The 19,891-nt window shown below is 47.8% G+C and overlaps 1 protein-coding gene across 1 annotated transcript in view; it reads left to right on the forward strand.

Moving 5' to 3' along the window:
* The window catches only part of LOC127544632 (microtubule-actin cross-linking factor 1, isoforms 6/7-like), a 103,078-nt gene that overhangs the window by 33,129 nt on the left and 50,058 nt on the right, over nucleotides 1–19,891 (forward strand). The window contains exons 2-16 of the mRNA XM_051971373.1: nucleotides 254–315; nucleotides 427–535; nucleotides 2,038–2,409; nucleotides 2,522–2,674; nucleotides 5,814–5,971; nucleotides 6,455–6,614; nucleotides 6,697–6,781; nucleotides 8,774–8,997; nucleotides 9,089–9,208; nucleotides 9,598–9,708; nucleotides 12,329–12,553; nucleotides 13,332–13,535; nucleotides 13,820–14,066; nucleotides 14,200–14,429; nucleotides 14,695–14,817. Of these exons, the coding sequence (XP_051827333.1) occupies nucleotides 254–315; nucleotides 427–535; nucleotides 2,038–2,409; nucleotides 2,522–2,674; nucleotides 5,814–5,971; nucleotides 6,455–6,614; nucleotides 6,697–6,781; nucleotides 8,774–8,997; nucleotides 9,089–9,208; nucleotides 9,598–9,708; nucleotides 12,329–12,553; nucleotides 13,332–13,535; nucleotides 13,820–14,066; nucleotides 14,200–14,429; nucleotides 14,695–14,817 (2,583 nt within the window). The remainder of the gene's footprint in view (nucleotides 1–253; nucleotides 316–426; nucleotides 536–2,037; nucleotides 2,410–2,521; nucleotides 2,675–5,813; nucleotides 5,972–6,454; nucleotides 6,615–6,696; nucleotides 6,782–8,773; nucleotides 8,998–9,088; nucleotides 9,209–9,597; nucleotides 9,709–12,328; nucleotides 12,554–13,331; nucleotides 13,536–13,819; nucleotides 14,067–14,199; nucleotides 14,430–14,694; nucleotides 14,818–19,891) is intronic.

The following is a 19,891-nucleotide window of genomic DNA, read 5'->3' on the forward strand; positions in this document are numbered from 1 at the left end:
AACGACCAAGGAAAAGCTGGTGGCTAATGAAGAAGACAGGAGGGATTAACAAAGATTGAAGGAGGACTAAGAGTGTTCAGGGAGTGCGGGGATGGGGGAGAGATGATGGCGATGGACTCATCATCAGTGACCAGTGCGACTGAGAAGGCGATGAGGTGGGCTCTAAGCAGCTGTATGGTGATGAAGACTTGGGGAGGGTCCACCAGACCCTCCCTAAAGTCCACCTTTTTCATAGTCTTGCTTCCCTTTTCAGATGTCTGCTCCAGTGGAGACCCAGGGCTCTGGTTCCATCTCCCCATTATCTTCGGCAGACAGGTGAGGTCCCTGTCCTCCAGACGGGGAGGAGGGGACAAGGAATGAGAGCTGTGGGTGCTGTCCACATAGGGCTGTCTCACTCTCTCTGTCCCCCTGTCCTGACGCACTCAGGTCCTGGACTCAAAGTGAGTGGCAGGCCTGGTACCTGGACGTGAGAGCCCAGGTCTTGTCGTTGCGCTGTGGGCTGGAAGTGTTGGAACAGCAGTTGCCGCAGCCTCTGGTGAGTCTGTAGAGGACCCCCTCCCCAATTTACTCGCCCATGAGCTCTCGCAGGCTCCCCATTGCTCTGATGTCCCTTCTTGCTCTTAAATCTGTGAGCCCGGGTTCCCTCCTGGCCCCTGATGAGCCCCTGTTGTTCAGGCTCCCTCCCAAACTTCCACCTTGTGGCTTCACCTTCTCCTGCTCCTGGCCCACATCCATGATTAGTGTCCCCCCAAGGCCACTCTAGGCTATCCAGTGGCTCTTTGGGGTCCCAGAACAGGAGAGCAAATAGACCTGGGGTGATTTACTGAGGAAGCTGCTGTGTTTTCTTATCTGAGACCTCCCCCTCTCCTCTTCTTCCTGGCTACTCCCCCTCCCCCACACCCCCCAACTGGCTGGCATCCCCCTCCCCTCCCTTCTCTGCCCTGCCGGACTGCGAGACTGAGGCCCCTTGGCGGGTTTCCCAGGAAACGGGCTGGCTGGCGGGGGAGTTGGGAAAGAGTTAAGGGGCAGGCCTGTTGTGTGCTGTGTGCTGGGCTGGGGGTGGGGGGGTCAGGGTTGGGGAAGGGGTCAGGGGAGGCGGGGCTCCATCTGGCGGGCTGCACCTTAGGAAACACTGAGCCAAGACGGTCAGACGGACAGACGGATCGTGGGCTGGAAGGCTAGTGGGATACCAGAGGACTGTGGGCTAGGAGGGCTCAGGGGTTAAGGGGGGAAGCCAGACAAGGCTGAGTGAGGGGTAGGAAGTCCCTATTGGGCAGGGGGGCTGGCCTGAACAAGCGTGACTCCCCTGACCCAGGAGGAGTGGGGCTCCAGGTTGCAAGCTCTGGCTTCCCCCAGCCTAGCCCTGGGCCCTTTGGCCTGGCCCCACCACCCGGTGGTCCCATCAGGAGGGGGTGGAAAGAGCCAGTCCCGCTCCTTCATGTTCCCACTTCCTAACGGTCAGTCAGCCTGCTTGCCCACGTGGCCACCTGTCAGCTCGGCTGCGCGGGAGGAAGAAAATAGGGACTGGGCTCTGGGTCTTGAGGGCTCTTGGAGTGACAGACACTGCTACCCTGGCCTGAGAAACCTCCTTTTTGAAGTCCTCTGGTAGGTCCTCTGGGGCCTCCCTGCCTGGGAGCTGGGGGAAGGGGAGCCAGAGCAGAAAAGCGGGGCTGGGCTGGGCTGGGAGAGAAGCCTGGGGAAAGGAGCTCTAGGGGAAACTACGAGTTTTAGGGCTGCCTGCCCTGCTGCTTCCTCTGCAGGTTCCCAGGGGGACAGCAGGGGTAGGAACCAAAAGGTGTCTTCCCAACTTAGGTGGGACGAGGGGAGGGAAGCAGTTTATCCAGATTGTGCCCTGCCAGGGCATGTTTAGGTTCGGTCAGGAGCTCAGGGGGTGCTCTTGGGGATCTGACCTGTTCGCTACCCTTCCTGGCTCCACCACGTGGGTGAATGAATGGGGGGGATTGGTGGTGTGCTGGTAGGCACCCAGGTCTCAGCCTTGTGCCCTTCATTTCAGCGTTCTTTGCTGTTGTGTCGTAGGCTGGATCCTACACCCCACTTAAGACCGCCATGGGGAACCCCGCGTCCAGACCCAGCTGCCTGGGGGAGAAAGGTCATCACTCGGAAGAGTTTCTGAAGGGTCAAGGGGGCAGCGCCGGGCCAGGGCCAGGTCCCAGACCTGGGGCTGGCCTCGGTCACCCCACGGCCCCACCCCCTCCTGCCCCATCCCTCTCACCAGGGAGCCCGTGGGCCTGGAGGGCCCACAGCACTCGGGAGGTGACAGAAGTGACAGAGGTCACAGAGACAGTTGTGACAGAAATCGTGGAGGTGACACGGTACCCGGGGGGCCGGCAGCCCACGGTCACCCGAACGGTGACCATGCTGAGTGAGAGTGCCGGACCACTTGCCCCGGTGAGCACTGTCCTGAGGAACTCATGCCGGGGCAGGGGCTTTGGATGGGAAGGGGGCTATTATCATCTGGGACATTTGCGGGTTAGGCAGCTATCCCTGGCCCTTTCTCTAGGCACCCCAGTGGGCAGCCCTTCCTCCTTCTGAGCCCCCTGAGCCTCCTGCTGCCCTCCAGAGCTGGTTGGATGACATGGAGGAACTACAGACAGGACAAGGGCCTCCAGCAGCTGAGGTCAAAGTAGCCAGTGCCCAACTACAGGAGCAAAAGGTAGGAAGCCAGAGGGGTAGGGGGCAGGGGCTGGGGAGAGCCCAAGAGAAGGGGGAGACAGGAGGAGACTGTGCTAAAGTAGCCTCTTGCCTTTACAGGCTCCGAGCCTGGAGATTTTACGTGTTCTGGGCACAGGGATCACTGACAGTGACTATAGATATCCCCCCCCCTCCTTTTTAAATTAACATGTTCCCATTGACCCACCCATCCCTTCCTCAGAATGGGGTTAGAAAGGCATGCTTTTTACAATAATTCATCCATTTGTTCACTCATTCAACACATGTGCTGGGAACTTGGGCACTGGGAGAGAGAAACGGGAATGAATAAGACAAGATGCACTTGAGAGGTGATGAGGGTCTGGAGCAGCAGAAATGGGAATGAGGGCTTTGAACTGAAAAGCTTTGAGATAAGGCTGTTGGGGCAAAAATGGGTAACCTGAGGATATAGTGACTAGTGTTGTCAACAGAGAGAGAAAACTCTTACTCTAGAGTTGTTTTTCTAGAGGTGGAGCAAGAGGGGATCGGGGGAATTAGTGCTGAAAGGAACTCCAGAGACCTCTATGTCCAAGCTTTTCACTTTACACATGAAGAAGCTGAGCCCCAGAGAAGGAAACTGATTTGTCCAATGTCACCCAGAAATAATGAATTTTGATTTGAACTATATAAATAATTATAAAACTTGGAGCCATGATCCTGTGTGTGACACTGGGCTCCTAGACTTGCCACTTACTGAATTATATCTTACTAATATCTTACTGATGGTCACCTCGACCACTGTCTTCAAGGTCTGAGGAAAGGAGACTCTAAGTAGATATTGGTCACACACACATATACAGGGCAGAGGGAGTGAGGAGAGACATATACACAGCGAGACAGACACAGATAGAAGATAAACAAAGGCACAGAAAGAATTGGAGACAGAGATAGAGACAGAGCACAGAGAGAGACAGAAGGACTGACTGACAGAGCAAGACAATGAGAGAAATAGACAGAGAGGGAAACAAAGACAGGGAAAGAGAGGGAGAGATAGAGAAAGAGACAGAGAGAGAGAGAGAGAGAGAGAGAGAGAGAGAGAGAGAGAGACAGAGACAGAGAGAGACAGAGAGACACAGAGAGAGAGAGAGAGAGAGAGAGAGAGAGAGAGAGAGAGAGAGAGAGAGAGAGAGAGAGAATGTTTCTCTTTACCCCTCCTTGGGATTAAGAAAAGCTTCTCTTACTCTGTCTTTTCTGATTGCCTTAAGGCTAGACACCAGACAGAGACATGGCAGAGTCAAAAAAACTTACCTAGTTTATAGTCAAGTCCCATAACAAAAATAAGACAAACAGAACCAAAAGCAAGGGTTCAGAGGTTCAGCCCAAAGCCAGTGACATTTGCAGTTATTTCCAGACTTCATGCTGTGTTTTCTGAGTGTGCTCCTGACTTTTTTCCCTGTCTTTAACACCTGGTCCCTGAGCTGCCCCTTTTCCCTTCCTGCTATTTCCCTCAGTCCATCCCCAACCTGAAAAATTGACAGCTTCCCTCCTCTCAATCATCCCTTCTCCTTTGGCAATAAAATAGTGGGTCAGTCTTGACCTTCCTCCTTTCCACCCCTCCCCCCAATATATGGAGCTGCTCTCCATCCTGTCCTTAAGCAGGCCACAGTAGCATACCTCTGAAATCCAGCACCATGGACAAAGTCCCAGAAACTCATGTTGCATTTAAGGAGAGCCAGGAGGTAGAGAGATGTCTAATAGGCAACCGAAAAATGTGGGTCTAGAGACTGGAGAAGGTTAGGGCTGAAGCATGAGAATCTCTAAAATCTCAGAATTAGAATGGATCTGGGAGGACAGCTAGTCCGGTCTTTAACCAAATCATGACAGCAGTCTGGTGGATGATTTTCATTCTATTTAGATTCTACTTAAAGCCTAGTGGAGAGAATGCTAGACTTGCAGTTAGAGAGAAAGACATGGGTTTGAATCCTGGCTTTGACACTTACCAGCTATGTACCCATATGCAAGTTTCTTAATTTTTTAGCCTCAGTTTCTTCATTGTAGAAGGGAAATAAAAATAGCACCTACCTTTTTGTTGCGATGATCAAATATGTAAACTGCTATATTATTAGTTATTATTATTTCCTCAGTTGTAAATTTGAGGGGATTGGGCTGAAATCTCCAAGGGCCTTTGTAGCTCTAAATCTATTTGCTATTTATCTCCAGGAGTGGGACTAGACTATTACTCCCAGAAACTTATTTCATTTTTGGACAATTCTAATTATAAAGAAATTTTTTCTTGTTGAGCCAAATTTTTCCTCCTTGTAGTCTCAGTGGCTACTCAGGAGAGGAAAGTGGTGATTGGAACCATGGGAATGGAAAAGTTCTCCAAGGGCAAAGGAGCAAAGAGAGGAAAAGATTGAGGACAAAGCCTTGCAGAATGCAGAAATTTAAGGGACAAGTGACAGAAGGAAGAAAGCCTAATATAAAAGACTCTCTCTCCTATCTCTCTGACCACTCCTCCTATGTTAGGAGTGTTTGGAGAGGTAGGACAAGAATGAATAGAGTATGGAGTTTGTAGCTGAAAGAAGAGAAAAAAATAACAGGAAAGATAGAACTCAAGTTGCATTGGATTCTTTAGGGATATTTGGTAATGAAATCCTTAGAGACCTCAGAGGGAGCATTTTGGGGGGGGTGCTGTGAAGCATTTTGTGATAAAGTTCTTAAAAACTTCAGAGAGAGCAGGGTTTTTTGTGTTTTTTTAAGGGGATGTAGGATATTTGGTGAGGGTCCTTTGAGACCTTGGAGGGAACAGGATTTTTTTGGGGGGAGGGAAGGAAGCAGAAGTCATATTTAAAGAATGGGGAATGAGTGAGTGGCAAGGTAAAGGCAATGATGATGGCTCTTTCCAGAAGTTTGGCACTGGAGATGGGCCAGTAACTTGAGATTGTCACAGGGATATAGGAAAAATAGGACGGAAGACTGAGTAGAGATATGAAGTTCTGAGATAGAGGAGTATAGAAAGAATAGGTTCCAATCTCCACCCCTACTCCATCCCCTTGGAGAAGCTAAATGAGACAAAGCTCATTCACAAATCTGCTCAAGCTCCTTGGGAGGGGACTTTTTGAGTGCTGAGTATAGACCCCTTCTGCCCTCCACGGCTGTCCCAGCTCCTGAAACGGCTGCTGGAGGAAGGCAGACCCCGGATGGAACGGCTCCTTCAAGATCCTCAGGAACAGCCACCTGAAGGAGAGGGAGGTAAAGAGAATGAGACCCTCACTAAGCTTCAGAAACAGTGGGACCAGCTGACGCAGAAGGCAGAAGCCAGGTGAGGATCTTTGAGGGAGGGATGCCTGAGGCTGAGGATAGGATGGGCTAATGGGATGAGGGAGGACTGAAGGTAGTACGATGTGGCAAAGACCCCTGACTGAAGCCGGGGAAGATGTTTGTGGTATGACCAGGGTGATAAGGATGCTTCCTGAACCTGGGAAATGGTGGAGATGATGAACAGTGGCAAGAAGGAGAGACTGAGGTGAGAGGAGGATTCCATGAAGGAGACTAAAGTCAGAGAGGGTAACTTGATATTATGAGTGGATGATATGGGCAGGGATAGTGACTGGGAGATTAAGCAAAAAATATAAATAAATAACAATAGTATAATAGTATTTATAAATAATATTAATCATTGGTAGAATATTGAGGGACTCTGGGAGTGGACAGGCCAGTGGACAGGAATGGGGATGAAAACTGAGACTGCAAGGGAGGGAAGGGAATGGTTAGAGTTACTCTGTTCCTCCCTTTTTGGTCCCAGGTGGAGGCTTCTCGAACAGTTAGTACCTGCAGCTCGGAGTTTCCAAGCAGCTCGTGATACCTTTGTAGCCTGGCTGGGTCCTGTGGAGCGGCTCCTGGCTCAGCTCTGGTGGGAAGAGCCTGGCACAGGTCCCCTCCAGAGTGCCCTGGAGCAGGTGCAGGTATGAGGGGGGTGCCTCTTTGGGACAGGAGAGCCCCTTTCTCAGATAGTTAAACGTGTAGTTACAATGTGGCTTTTGGCAGGGTGTATGTGAGGAAGTTCGACAGAAGGCATCAGACATGGAGACTGTTCGAGAGACTGGTCAGAGGCTCCTGAAACTGGTGGTGGGTGAGTTAGTGGCTGAGGGCGGGCAGGACTCTTTTGTTTTCCTGCCATCAGATGAAAACTTAGGAGCCCCTTCCTAAACCCACATCAGCTTCCCCCTCCCATTAGCCACTATCTCCTAAATGGCAGGACCCCCATTCCTGTCCTGGATGACATATATGGCTATAGGGGTTTGGAAAGATGGGGGAAGAGAAAAAAGTGGAATACGATATAGAATCAAAAGACCTAGGTTCAAATGATTACTATATGTGTGTCACTTAACCACTCTGGGACTGTTTTAAGAGGTTAGTTGATTTAACCAATGGTTGGCCAATTATAGTCCCAGCCTAGCACCAAATCTGCAGGTTGCTGGTTTTTGTATAATCTCAGTGCTAAGAAAGGTTTTTAAATCTTTAAAAACGATAAAATTTTGTTTAAAATGCAAAAATGAAAACAACCAAAAAACCCAACTTAAACTCATTCTTAGCTTGAGGCTGAATTTGTCCCTGAGCTCTTAGTTGCCTAAATGCTCTCTAAGGTCCCCTCAAAGTTCAGATTTTCTAGGGTTTTAAGCACAGGTAGACTAGTCACATAAGCTTAGGGACCCTCTTCCCAGGGAGCATCTCTGTTGCAGGCCCCTCTGCTAAGGGACTTAGCTCTCTGAGAAACTTCATTGGTTCTCTATTCTGTATCCCAGCCCTAGTGAGGAAGTCCTAGGCAGGTCTTCAAGTTCAAATCTCCTCGGAAGCTAGGTAGCCTCCTGGTAGCAGGAGGCTACCTTTTCCTGTTCCCTTCCGACCTCTTCTCTCCTCATCCTCCTGCTGAGGGACAGCCTCAGGCGAGAAAGGATGCCCTTGGATCTCAGGATGGGATCTTAGGCTTCCCGTTTGTTTTGTTTTAACAAGGCACCTACAGCAGATCCCAGGGAGTAATTTTTTGCATTTTTTGATATCCTTAGTGCTTACTTGCCACCATACCTGGAACCTATTAGGTGCTTAATAAGTGCTTATTGACTTGACAGTAGGAATAGTGTATGTACTTGGATTTCAGCAAAGCATTTGACAACGTCTGAAAGTCCAGGACTAATCTACTATCAAGGTGTGGATAAAACCCTTTATCTAAATTCAGCTGAGATAATAAGCCTGGCTTTTTCAAAAGGAGCTTAATTAGGAAACTGAGAGCAAACCCAAGGCCCAGACACGTAGAACCTGGTACCCTGGTCCTCCAGTAACCAAAGGCTCATTGATCAGCCTGTATCAGGCAGCCCAGCTCCGTGTGCCTTCGCCAACCCTCCTGTGACTCACTCTGTTGGGAAACAGACGGGCAGGGATGCTTGGCATGGGAGTGGGTGGCAGCTGCCCTGGAAAGGAGATGGATGGGGAAAGAGGGGAAAGCTCAGACCCACCATCTCACCTAAATCTTCCTCCGAGCCCACAGAGCATAGATAGAGGATCCCATAGGAACAAGCGTTCAGGTGAGCCCAGCTTAGGAACCAGCTGTCACTGAGAGTTCTAGCCAGGCTCAAAGCCTTGTTTCGTCTCAGGGTTTTGCCATGGGGAGGAGTTAAAAGCTGCAGAGCCCACCGCAGTCTCTCAATCTCTGTTCCCCATGTCGCCTGTTAATTTCCCCTATGACTGTGATCTGTGCCCTCTTTGATAATGATCATTATCATAATAACAATAACTAGTGTTTATATAGCATTTTTAGATTTGCAAAAGACTTTACAAATATTGCCTCATTTTACCCTCACAATAATCTGAGAAAGTAAGTACTATTGTTGTGCCCATTTCACAGATAAAGAAATTGAAACAGAGTTCAGGTTAAGCGACTTGCCTAAGATCATACAGCTAGGAAATGTCTGAGGCTAAATTTGAATTCAGATCTTCCTAAATCCAGGTCCAGTGTTGAGCCACCTAGGTGCCAAATTGCTTTGACTGTGCCCCTGAGTCCCGGCCCTTTAGCCCGGTGCCCTGGCCCGGGATCCCCTGTGAGAGTGCGGCGCTCTGTGGGTTCCAGGGGAAGAGGCCCAGCTGGTTCGGGAGCAGCTGGAGGAGCTGCGGGTGAGGCTGCTGCTGGCCGGGCAGAGCGGGGCCCACATCAGGCTCCGGCTGGAGCAGACGCTGGAGGCGGCCACGAGGCTGCAGCCGTCCGGAGAGCCGCCGCCGCCGGCAGCCTGGCTGGGGAGGCTGGAGCAGGCGTGGGCAGCGGCCGGGCCCGGTGAGCAGGAAGACAGAGACCAGGTACCTGGGGTGCAGAGGGCGGGGTGGCAAGGGGGCACTGCAGGGCACAGAGGGCAGCCTCCTTCCACTTCATCCCTCTTCCCCACCCCAGCTGCGGAAAGCCGTGGGGGAGGAACTGAGCCGCCTGGATGCACTTGGGCAGCGGGTGGAAGAGCTGAACGGAGTGACCCTGGAGGCTTCGGCACTCCAGGCCCAGCTGGGTCAACACAAGGTAGGCCCTCCTGTACCCCCTGACCCACCTCCAACAATCACTACCAGCGACCTTGGCAAATTACTTCTATTTCTGGGTCTCAGTTTCCTCATGTGTAGAATGAGAGGGCATCTGAGAGGCTCTAGAGCACTGTGACCCTACAATCTCCTCTGTTCCAGGGACAGACAGTTGCACCGGAGGGGACAGATCTCACTTACTGGCCCTGGGGACTGTGAGGAGCCAGGCTCCACCTGCCCCTCCTCATCCTTCCCTCCCTCCCCCCAGTTAAGGGGCAGGATAGGCAGAATAGGGAAAGAGGGGCCTCCCCTGTCCTTCCCCACCCCGTGACTCTCATCTCCTCTTTTCTCCCCTTCTGCCCTCACATCTGCCTCCCTGACTGAACCTACCAGCTACTGGCTGCAGAACTTCTCCAGAAGCAGGAGTTAAGGACCCGCCTGCTGGGACTCTTGGCTGCTGGAATCCCAAGCCTCTGCCCCTCTGAGGAAAAGGAGCAACTCCAGGTGAGTGGCGGGGCCCTGGACTGGCACTGGAGCTCTGCCAGCCTGGAAGTCCTGCCTGCATGTCTCCCAAGAGTTAAGCCTGGTCTCTGGGTCCTGAAGGCTCCAGCCTGGTACTTCCCTGGTCCTCACTGCCCCCAGCACCAAGGCAAAGGCAGCAAGAAGAGGAGACTGCCTCCTGAGCTCTGGTGGGGCTTGTTCTCCCCTTCTTTGCCCTTCCAATGTCCTTACCTGTGCCATAGCTAGATGGCATCCTCCCCTTTGTGTACCCTCTTTTTCCACCTTCTTGAGTCCTCAGTCTCTTTGACTTTCCTATTGACTCCCCAAGTTTATTCATTCCTTTAATGATTTTGAATCATTTAGTAAGAATAATAAGATTCACTAAGTTATGACTTTATCTAGATCAGCTCTCATTTGATTATTGTCAGGTCCTTTTTATTTATTTATTTTTTTGATAAGGTGCCCAGACTAGTAGACAGTTCTGTTTTTGTTTGTTTTACCTTTCTTTGTGTCCCGAGTACTTAGAAGTAGCTAGAACATAGTAGGTGCTCACGGTTAGTTAACTTGTCTTCCTGGCTCTAGGCATTATATTCCTGGATTTCACCAAGTCTATCCTGCTCTCCTTGTGGAAAGAGTTGAGAGAAACCCATTTAGATATGGATTCAAAGCATATTCAATGACAAGTTCCCCCCAAATATTTATTAATAGTCCAATGCCGACTCACAGAGAGGTCTCTTTTGGAAGGCCTCAGGATCTGATCTCCAGTGTTGCATTATTCCACAAATTTATCCTCCATCCTTTGGATGATGGCATAGATGTATCTGCAAATGACACAAAGCCGGGATAGATGGTTCACACACTGGGTGATGAGATCGGGACCCAAAAAGAACCAAACGGGTTAGAATGATCAAATAAAATTTCGTGGGAATAACTGTAAAAATCCTCGGGTTCAAACACAGAGAAAAGATAAGAGGTGAGAGAAACCCTCAGTCTGGGGTTTTTGTAGCTGTAATGTCATGGCAAGTCGGTAGTGAGACATTGTAGCCTCAAAAGCCTATGTAATCTCAGAAGAGAGAGTGTCCAAAACAAGGGGGGGGCAGGTAGTGTATAAAGGTGTAGGGGAGGTAGGTGATTGCCCTTCTATTCACTGCTCTGATCAGATACATTTGGAGTATTATGTTTATTCCTGTATAGCACATTTTAGGAAGGAGAAGAATGTATCGAGAAAGATGGCAAGATGGTGCTCCTAATTCAATCAGTCTTAAGCATTTATTAAATGCTTAAATTAAGCATAAATTAAATTTAAAAAAATAAAAAAAATAATGCATTCAATAAAATGAAAAAAAAAAAAGGTGCTATTAAGCACCTAATGTGTGATAGGTTCTATTTACTGGATAGAGTGCTGGACTTGGAGTCAGAAGGAACTCATTTTATATCCCAATTCATACTTACTATTGTTATTATTATCATTATCATTATTACTATCGTTCTAGATCCAAAATAAAAACAGAACCAAACAAAACAATCCCAACCTCTGAGAGACTTACATCCTGGTGGAGGATGGGGAGGCGAAAGGGGACTCACAACATGTAGCCATATAAGTTTGTACCTGATCTGAGGGCAGAAACAATACTAACAATTAGGGTGAATGGGAAGAGGCTGCCGCTAGGTGGTGGGACCTGAGCTGAGCCTGGAAAGGAAGGCAAGTGCATCCTCGAGGCTGAGGGGGCAGTCTATACCAAGGTATCAAAGCAGGAGACATGGAGTGCGTAAAAGGTACTAATGTGAACTCAGCCTGAGAAGGGAGGCTGGGGCCAGACTGCAGATCCCAAAGGAAAATCTCCCGAGGGAACTGGGGAGATGTACTGGGAGAAGATTGGGCTGGGACATGCTAGCGATTTCAGTTATTAATTGGAAGAGTATTGGGTTTTTCTGCTTGACCCCAGAAGACAGAACAAGGATCAATCTACTAAGTTATAGGGAGGTAGATTTAAGTTTGACGTAAGGAACAACATTCTAATGATGAGAGCTGTTCAGAAAAAGGAAATGGACCGCCTACCATCACTGGAAGTTTTCATGTTGATGCTCGATGGCTACTTGTTAGCTATGATGTAGAAGAGATTCATGTCAAATGCAGGTTGGACTAGAGGGTCTCCATGGTCCTTTCCAACTCTGAGATTCAATTAATTAATGTTCATTCAATAAACATTTTTTTAAAATCTACTATGCCCAGAAATCTGAGCTAATATAGTTTCAGTAACAAGACCCTTGTCCTCATATCAGATTTTTAAAGTATAGGATATAACCCATATATAATAATAATACACAACTCTCCAGGATAAGTGTATCACAGAGGGCAAAGTATTCTATGAAGCCTGAGGGAGCAGTAAAACAGAATGGGGGGATTCCTAGAGGAAGTGTCCGTTGAGTTAAATCTTAAAGGATAAATAGGAATTCAACAGGCAAAGATGGAAAGGGAACAGACATACTGTCCTCTGAGTCTGTATGTCCATCAATGTCTTTGAATTATTGAGTCCTGCCCAAGTGATTGAGTCCCCATTTCACTTGTAATCCCTAAGCTCCTACATTATGTATACTATGTTTCTTCTTGTCCGATCTGTAGGCAGAACTGGAGCTCCTTCGGAGTCGGGCTCAGGAGGTACAACAGAACAGTACTGCAGGAGTGTTGTGCCGTGAGCGGGCCCTCTCCCTGCTAGCCCAGTTTGCGGAGGCCCAGGGTGAACTGACTCCATGGCTACAGGAAGCCCAGGACATTGTGGCCCATCTCAATCCACATGCAGCTGCTGGCAGCCCTGAGGCCTGCAGGGAACAGCAGGAATTGCTGCAGGTGAGTCCAGGGGACAAAGGATCAGGCATGGTACCTGATTCTGAAGACCTTAGTAGAGAGATCCTAGTAGGGAGAGAGGCAGTAGAAGGGAGCAAAAATCCTCCTGCTCCTTTAACAAGATTGTTAATGTGGATTGTGCAGGATAGTAGCAGGAGTCCTGGATTTGAATTCAGATCTGGCAAATTATTTAGGCTCTGTGCGACTCAGTTTCCTCATCTGAAAATACTTATTCTTTGTGGAATTCAGTTTCCTCATCTGTAAAATACTTTATTTTTTTAGAGGCAGTTTCCTGAATTTGGATATCCCTTGACCTCTCCTCTCCTCACCTTAGACTTGACTCTAGTAGTCCTTTCTCCAGCCAAAAGGAGCCCAGGCTAGGATGGCTCATGGCATGGCATGCTAGTAACCAGCCTTTGTTCTGGTAGCTTTCTGATCCATGACACTCTGCTCCCCATTTTCACAAGGCCTCATGGGGTCGTTGGAACTTAGGTTCCTTAGTTCTATGGATATTTCCCTGGCAGCTTTTAAAGTCCGGGGCTTTCTCTCCTATTGTCCCTCCTCGTTCTCTCCCTGAGTCCTTCATCTGGAGACTGGAGGAGGTCTACAGACCTAGAGGGTCTCTAATGGCCTTTAATTGAGGAAATGTTTATTAGGGATCCAGAGGGTCCGAAGGAAAGGGGGGGACAACGAATGCCCGGGGGGCAAATGCCAAGAGGAGTTGGGGGTTGGAGCGCCCCGCAGCCTTGGTCTCCTATTACCGGGTCCGTCCCTGCCGCAGCATCTGCGGGAGGCCATTGCGGAGCACAGGCCCCTGGTGGGGAAGCTACAGCGGGTGTTCGTGCAACTGAAGGACCTCAATCCGGCCCAGAGCACCCCCTTCCAAGAAGCCTGGCAGGCCGCAGAGGAGGAGCTGGGGGCTCTGAGGGGCCGCGCGGACAGCGTGGCAGCCACTCTGGGGCAGACTGTGCCCCGGTACACTCAGGTGAGGGAGATAGTCAGGAAAAGGTGGGTACAGCCGGTGAGGGGGTGGGGCCACGGCTACCGGGAAGGCAGGGCATAAGTGAGGGCGGGGCAGAGGACGGGAGAGGACCGGTGCTAAGGGGAGGGGGTGGGAAGGGGCGGAGCTATAACTGGTCCAGGGATGGAGCCACAGACTGAGAGAGGGATGAAGGTGCAGATGGGAGGGCGGAAGCTGTGGTCGTTTGTCACCCGGGGGGCAGATGGGCACCGCAATGCTCCTCTGTCCCCTTCTCCCCATATGTCCAGCTGAGCGAAAGGTTGGCCCGGCTGGCAGAACAGCTGGAACAACTGGCCCGGAGAGTGGAGAATGTAGGGACTGTCCGGGCTGATGCTCAGCGCATCCGGGAGCAGCTGCGCGAGCAGAGCCTGCTGCTGAGCGAGCTAGAGCCCGTGGGGGCGGCGCTGGACACTGCCCGGGCTCGAGCCCAGGAGCTGGGGGCCGGGGTCACTGGGACCCTGGATGAAAGCCCCGAGGCTGGGCTGGGGCCTCGAGGTATGAGGCTGGGCTGACCCGCAGGGCTAGGGGTCTCCCCCGGGTGTGGGATGGGCCAGGCTGACTGCCGTCTTGTGGCTTACAGAATGGCCCCCTGGGGTCCTCTCCCTTATCCTGTCCCATCGTTTATCAGCAGTGCTTCAGGCTGAGGCAAATCGCTTGTGGGAGCGCTGGTCAGGGATGCAGGCCGCGGCCCAGGAGCGCGCCAGCTGGCTGCGGGTTGTGCTGGCTCTGGCAGAGCAGTTCTGGCAAGGTCTGGCCGACCTAGCCACCAGTCTGGCTGACACCCAGCACCTGGTGCTACATATGGAGGATGCAGGGCCAGAGCCCGAGGGCATCCGGAGCAGACTTAGCGCCATGCAGGTATCTCCTGGACCACATGGAGATAAGGGGTAGGAAGACCCGATCCTTCCTTCCTTTCTTCTTTTCTCTCTTATTCTTTTTCCTTTACCCATATCCCAGAAAGTCCCCAGGGGCAACTTCATACCCAGGATGGGGTGGGCATCTAGGATCTTTGTAAAATACCATAAGAGTAGGGTCTTTGAGGAAGAGGGAGACTGTGCTCAATGCTTACAAAACACAGATTTAAAAGCAAGATGACCTTACTCATTTCCCTATCTTTCCCCAGGCCTTGAGGGAGGAGGTGGATGGACTACAAAGTGAGCTGGATGCTCTGGGGGCTCTGGGCCTGGAACTTCTGTCTGCCTGTGGGGATGGGGACCGACCTGAGGTGACACGAAGCATGGATGAGGTGATTGGGAGTGAGAAGGAGATAGGGAAGGAAAGACTTGTGGGGCAGGGATAGGGGAGCCAGTCTATCCTGTTCTAGTGCTATTTCCCAGAGGGGCTATTACTAAACTCACACAATTTGGCGATCTCATCAATTTGTGTGTTCCCTTCCATCGATGCAAATCACAGCCCATCTATTCCTGTCCCTCCCCTTTCTGAAATTCCAGTCTTCTATAAATGTGCCTCAGGCGCTTTGTCCATGGTGCTGGAGCCCTTCTTTACATTTTCTCAATATCTTGAACAGGTTGCTCACCTCCCATTCCTTGCCCTTAGCACAAGTCCAGTGCATACATTATCCAGTTCCTTAACAGCATCCTTTATTCCTGTTCTCCAGAGATCCTTGTTTGTTATGTATTATAGTTTGCTCGCATCCAAGGCACCTCTTCCTTGCCCTTTCTATTTCAGTTCACAAACATTTATTAACCACCTAGTGTGCCAAGAATTGTATTAAACACGGGGAATACAGAGAAAGACAAAAGACATTAGACTAAAGGAGTCTAATGGAAGAGATATCATGAAAACAACTATGTGCAAACTAGAGATATCCAGTATGAATGGGAGATAATCTTTGTGAGAAAGCTCTAGAATTAAGAGGCATCAGGAAATGTTTCCTGTAGGAGGTGGGATTTTAGCTGAGTGAGATAAGCAGAGACAAGGAGGTAGAGAATTTCAAACATGGGAGACAGACAGTAAAAAATGCCCTGAGTGAAGAGATGGAGTGTCTTGGTTGTGGAATAGTGAGGCAGCCAATGTCTCTAGAACACAGAGTATGTGGAGGAGAGCAAGGTATCAAGGAGCCTGGGAAGGCAGGAGGGGACTAGGTTATATATGAAGAAACTTGTGTGATAGTCATCATTGTTTTTTCAATGCATGTGTTCCAACTGAGCCCACATTGAGGCCACAAACAGCATTTTGTTTCTGGGGGGAGTTGAAGTTCTCTTAAAGAACTCTGCAGTTTTCTGAAGGCAATTCAACCTATTTTTCTCTTCCTGTTAAACCCTGGACCCAACTTGTACATTCTTACCATCTGTCCTATGCTAACAGACAAGCTCTATATCGTACATCCAACTGCTTTTCATGGTCTGGGAAACAGAAAACTAGTTTTATCTAATGCAAATTCAAAAAGGAATAGTGTCCAAGATGACAGAGCAATAGTCCTAATTGGTCTGTAATAATCAGACCACATCGGGAAAATTCTATTTACTTCTGAGCCTTTCAACTGCAACTAAATGGCACAGTCTTTTAAGAGATGGCCCTCGAGTCAGGAAGACTTGAATTCAACTCTGGCTTTAGACACTCACGGGCTGTGTGACCTTGAACAAGTCATTTCACTAATGTCTGCCTCAGTTTCCTCATCTGTAAAATGAGGATAATAATAGTGCCTACTTTCTAGGGTTGTTGTGAGGACCAAATGAAATCATAATTGTAAAGCACTTAGCACAGTGCCTAACACATAGTAATGCTATGTAAATATTGTTGCTGTTATCTCTAAAATGTGGATAAAAGTCGAATTACTACCCAGGTTGTTATGAGGATCAAATGAGATAATAATCACTAAGCACAGAGCATAACACACAGTAAACATTATATAAATGTTAGCTATTTTATTAGAAGTGGTAGGGCAACCCAACAGGGTAGCAAATTTTTCATCATTGGAGGTTTTTTAATTTTTTTCCTCTTTTTTTTCAAAGAACAGAAATCAGTTTCCTTCTTCTTCCATTCCCTTCTTTCATTAGGAAAAAGAAGAAAAAAGAAACAAAGCTCTTGTAATAAATATTCACAATTAAGTAAAACATGTCGCATCATACCTAGGAAGCACTTTGGCAAACTAGAATGAGTACAAAGAAAGGTGACTAGAAAATCTTAGGGATTTTTACCCATGTCCCAGGAGAATCACTTAAAATGGAGAGTGGTTAAACACAGAGAGGATTGGGAACAGCTACAAACATCTGAAATATTTCAAATATGAAATATGGGAGAGGGATCAGATTTCTTCAGCTTGGGGCCCAGAGGGCAAAGTAGGAACAATAGATAGGAGTTAGGCAGAGGCAGATTTTTCAACTTCATATAAGGACAAATTTCCTACGAGGCAGAGCTTCCCCAAAGTAGAATGTTTTGTCAGAGGCTTCAGTGAGCTCCCCCTCACTGGAAGTCTTTCTGATGGAAGCTGGATAACAACTTTGGGGAGATGAGGTAGAGGGGGCTCTCATTGAAGAAACAATTGAAACTTTGAGGTCCCTTTCAGTTGAATGAATCAAGAGCTAGCCAATGATGATGGTGCAATTTTGGGCTACATTTAGGGAAGCAGAGAGACTAGAACTTGGCAGAAGATAGAACCATCCATTGTACTTTCATCCTGGTCAGACCACTTCAAAAATAATTGTGTTCAGTTTTTGGCACCACATTTCAGAAGGACTTTAATAAACTAGAGTGTCCAGAGGAGGGCAGCCAGAATGGTCAAGGACCTTGAAGTCATGCTATAGCAAGATCTGTTAAGTGAACTGGAGATATTAAGCCAAGAGAAATGAAAATGCAGGGGAAAGAAGACATCTGTCTTCATATATTCAAAGGGCTTTCATGTAGAAGAATTAGCTGTGGAAGCTTGGACCCTAGTCAGAGGAGAGTTTTTTTTAAAAGACTTTTTTCATATTTATTCAAACAAGTACAATTGATGTTAAAAGATTTCTACCAATGCTTCTTAATGGTTAACATTTTTCCATAATTAATTTCCTTTCTTGGTTAACCAAGTCCCAACAAGCATTTGTTAAGTATTCACTAAGATGTTCCAAGTTACACCCTGAGGATACAAAGAAAGGGAGAATCTTGCCCTCAAGAAACTCACAGGAAGATAACATGTCAATAACTAGATGGGTAAATTTGGGGCCAGGACATGTGGTTTCATTGTTATATATTAGGAAACTCCCTCTATCAGTATAAATCATTACTTTTGGTTCAATTTATAGTCCTAGAAATTTGTCTCAAATTCTAACAGGTTATGAGACCTATCTAGGGTCACATAGCCAACATGTATCAGAGGTGAGACTTGAAATTAGTCCTTTTGCCTCCTTTGCCTCCTTTGCCTGTCTCCAGTTATGTGGCACCTCTTCAGTTTTCCATGTTGTTTTTATCATAAATTAGCAGCATATCCTTAGGTTTAATCAAAACCTTGAAATATAGTTCATTTGAGGCTGGCAGCTTGGAGTTATTGAGGAAAGCTAAGGGCTTACTTGGGAGATTTCAATTTCCTGTTAAGCATTTTTATTCCAAAGATTAATCTCTCCTTGGAAGAGAAGACAGAAATAAGAAGAATCATTCTCTTTTTTTTTCTAATAGCCATTATCATCATTCCATCCATCTTTAAATTGCTGTCCTATCCCTTCCTGACTTCTCCTCCTGTCACCCATAAAAGCTAACAAAGCTCTTTTTCATATCTCTAGTATCCTCAGCCTCAGTTTCATCAAAGCTTTAGTTTTCATGGTACTGGATTCGGTTTTGTCTGTCTGTCTGTTTGTTTGTTTCCCTATCTTGCCCTGGAAGGGAGTACATTCAAGAGTCCAAATCCAATACTGATTGGCTCAGAAGGTTCAGCCTGCTCCATTTTTCTGAGCTGGGCTGGTTTCCTTCTCCTCAGGCAACCAAATTTACCTCTAGTCCCAGGAGCTTTGGCATATTGGCAATGGAAATAATGGCTTTAGCCCTAATGTAGGTCAGAATTCCCAAACTCAAGCAATCCCCCTAGCCTCTTCCTTTTGAACAGCAGGGACTAGATAGAGCACTGGACCTGGATTTAGAAAGATCTGAGTTCAAATGTGACCAGAAGATTACTAACTGAGAATTCCTGGACAAGTGAATTTAATCTCTGTCTGCCTCAGTTTTCTCAATGTAAAATGGGGCTCCTAAATAACACCTTTTTTCTAGGGTTGTTTTAAGGATCAGATGAAATAATTATCATAAAGAGCTTAATGTAGTAAGAACTAAACATAAACTTTAGTATTATTAATTATATGCCATCAGATCTGGCTCCTAAGATTAATTTTTTTCCCTGAGGCAATTGGGGTTAAGTGACTTACCCAAGATCACACAGCTAGGAAGTATTAAGTGTCTAAGACCAGATTTGAACTCAGTTCCTCCTGACTTCAGGGCTGGTGCTCTATCCACTGCGTCCCTAGCTGCCCCCTCTTAATATTATTCTTTTTTTTTAATAACTTTTTATTGACAGAGCCCACGCCTGGGTAATTTTTTACAACATTATCCCTTGCACTCACTTCTGTTCCGATTTTTCCCCTCCCTCCCTTCACCCCCTTCCCCAGATGGCAAGCAGTCCTATACAAATTAAATATGTCACAGTGTATCCTAGATACAATATACGTGTGCAGAACCAAACAGTTCTCTTGTTGCACAGGAAGAATTGGATTCAAGGTAAAAATAACCTGGGAAGAAAGACAAAAATGCAAGCAGTTTACATTATTTCCCAGTGTTCTTTCTTTGGGTGTAGCTGCTTCTGTCCATCATTGATCAATTGAAACTGAGTTAGAGCTCTTTGTCAAAGAAATCCACTTCCATCAGAATACATCCTCATACAGTATCACTGTTGAAGTATAAAATGATCTCCTGGTTCTGCTCATTTTACTCAGTATCCGTTCATGTAAGTCTCTCCAAACCTTTTTGACATCATCCTGCTGGTCATTTCTTACAGAATAATAATATTCCATAACGTTCATATACCACAATTTACTCAACCATTCTCCAATTGATGGGCATCCATTCATTTTCCAGCTTCTAGCCACTACAAACAGGACTGCCACAAACATTTTGGCACATACAGGTCCCTTCCCCTTCTTTAGTATCTCTTTGGGATATAAGCCCAGTAGTAACACTGTTGGATCAAAGGATATGCACAGTTTGATAACTTTTTGAGCATAGTTCCAAACTGCTCTCCAGAATGGCTGGATGTGTTCACAACTCCACCAACAATGTATCAGTGTCCCTGTTTTCCCATATCCCCTCCAACATTCCACATTATCTTTCCCTGTCAC

This window comes from Antechinus flavipes, chromosome 1 (genome assembly GCF_016432865.1).
Source record: "Antechinus flavipes isolate AdamAnt ecotype Samford, QLD, Australia chromosome 1, AdamAnt_v2, whole genome shotgun sequence".
Taxonomy (NCBI): Eukaryota; Metazoa; Chordata; class Mammalia; order Dasyuromorphia; family Dasyuridae; genus Antechinus; species Antechinus flavipes.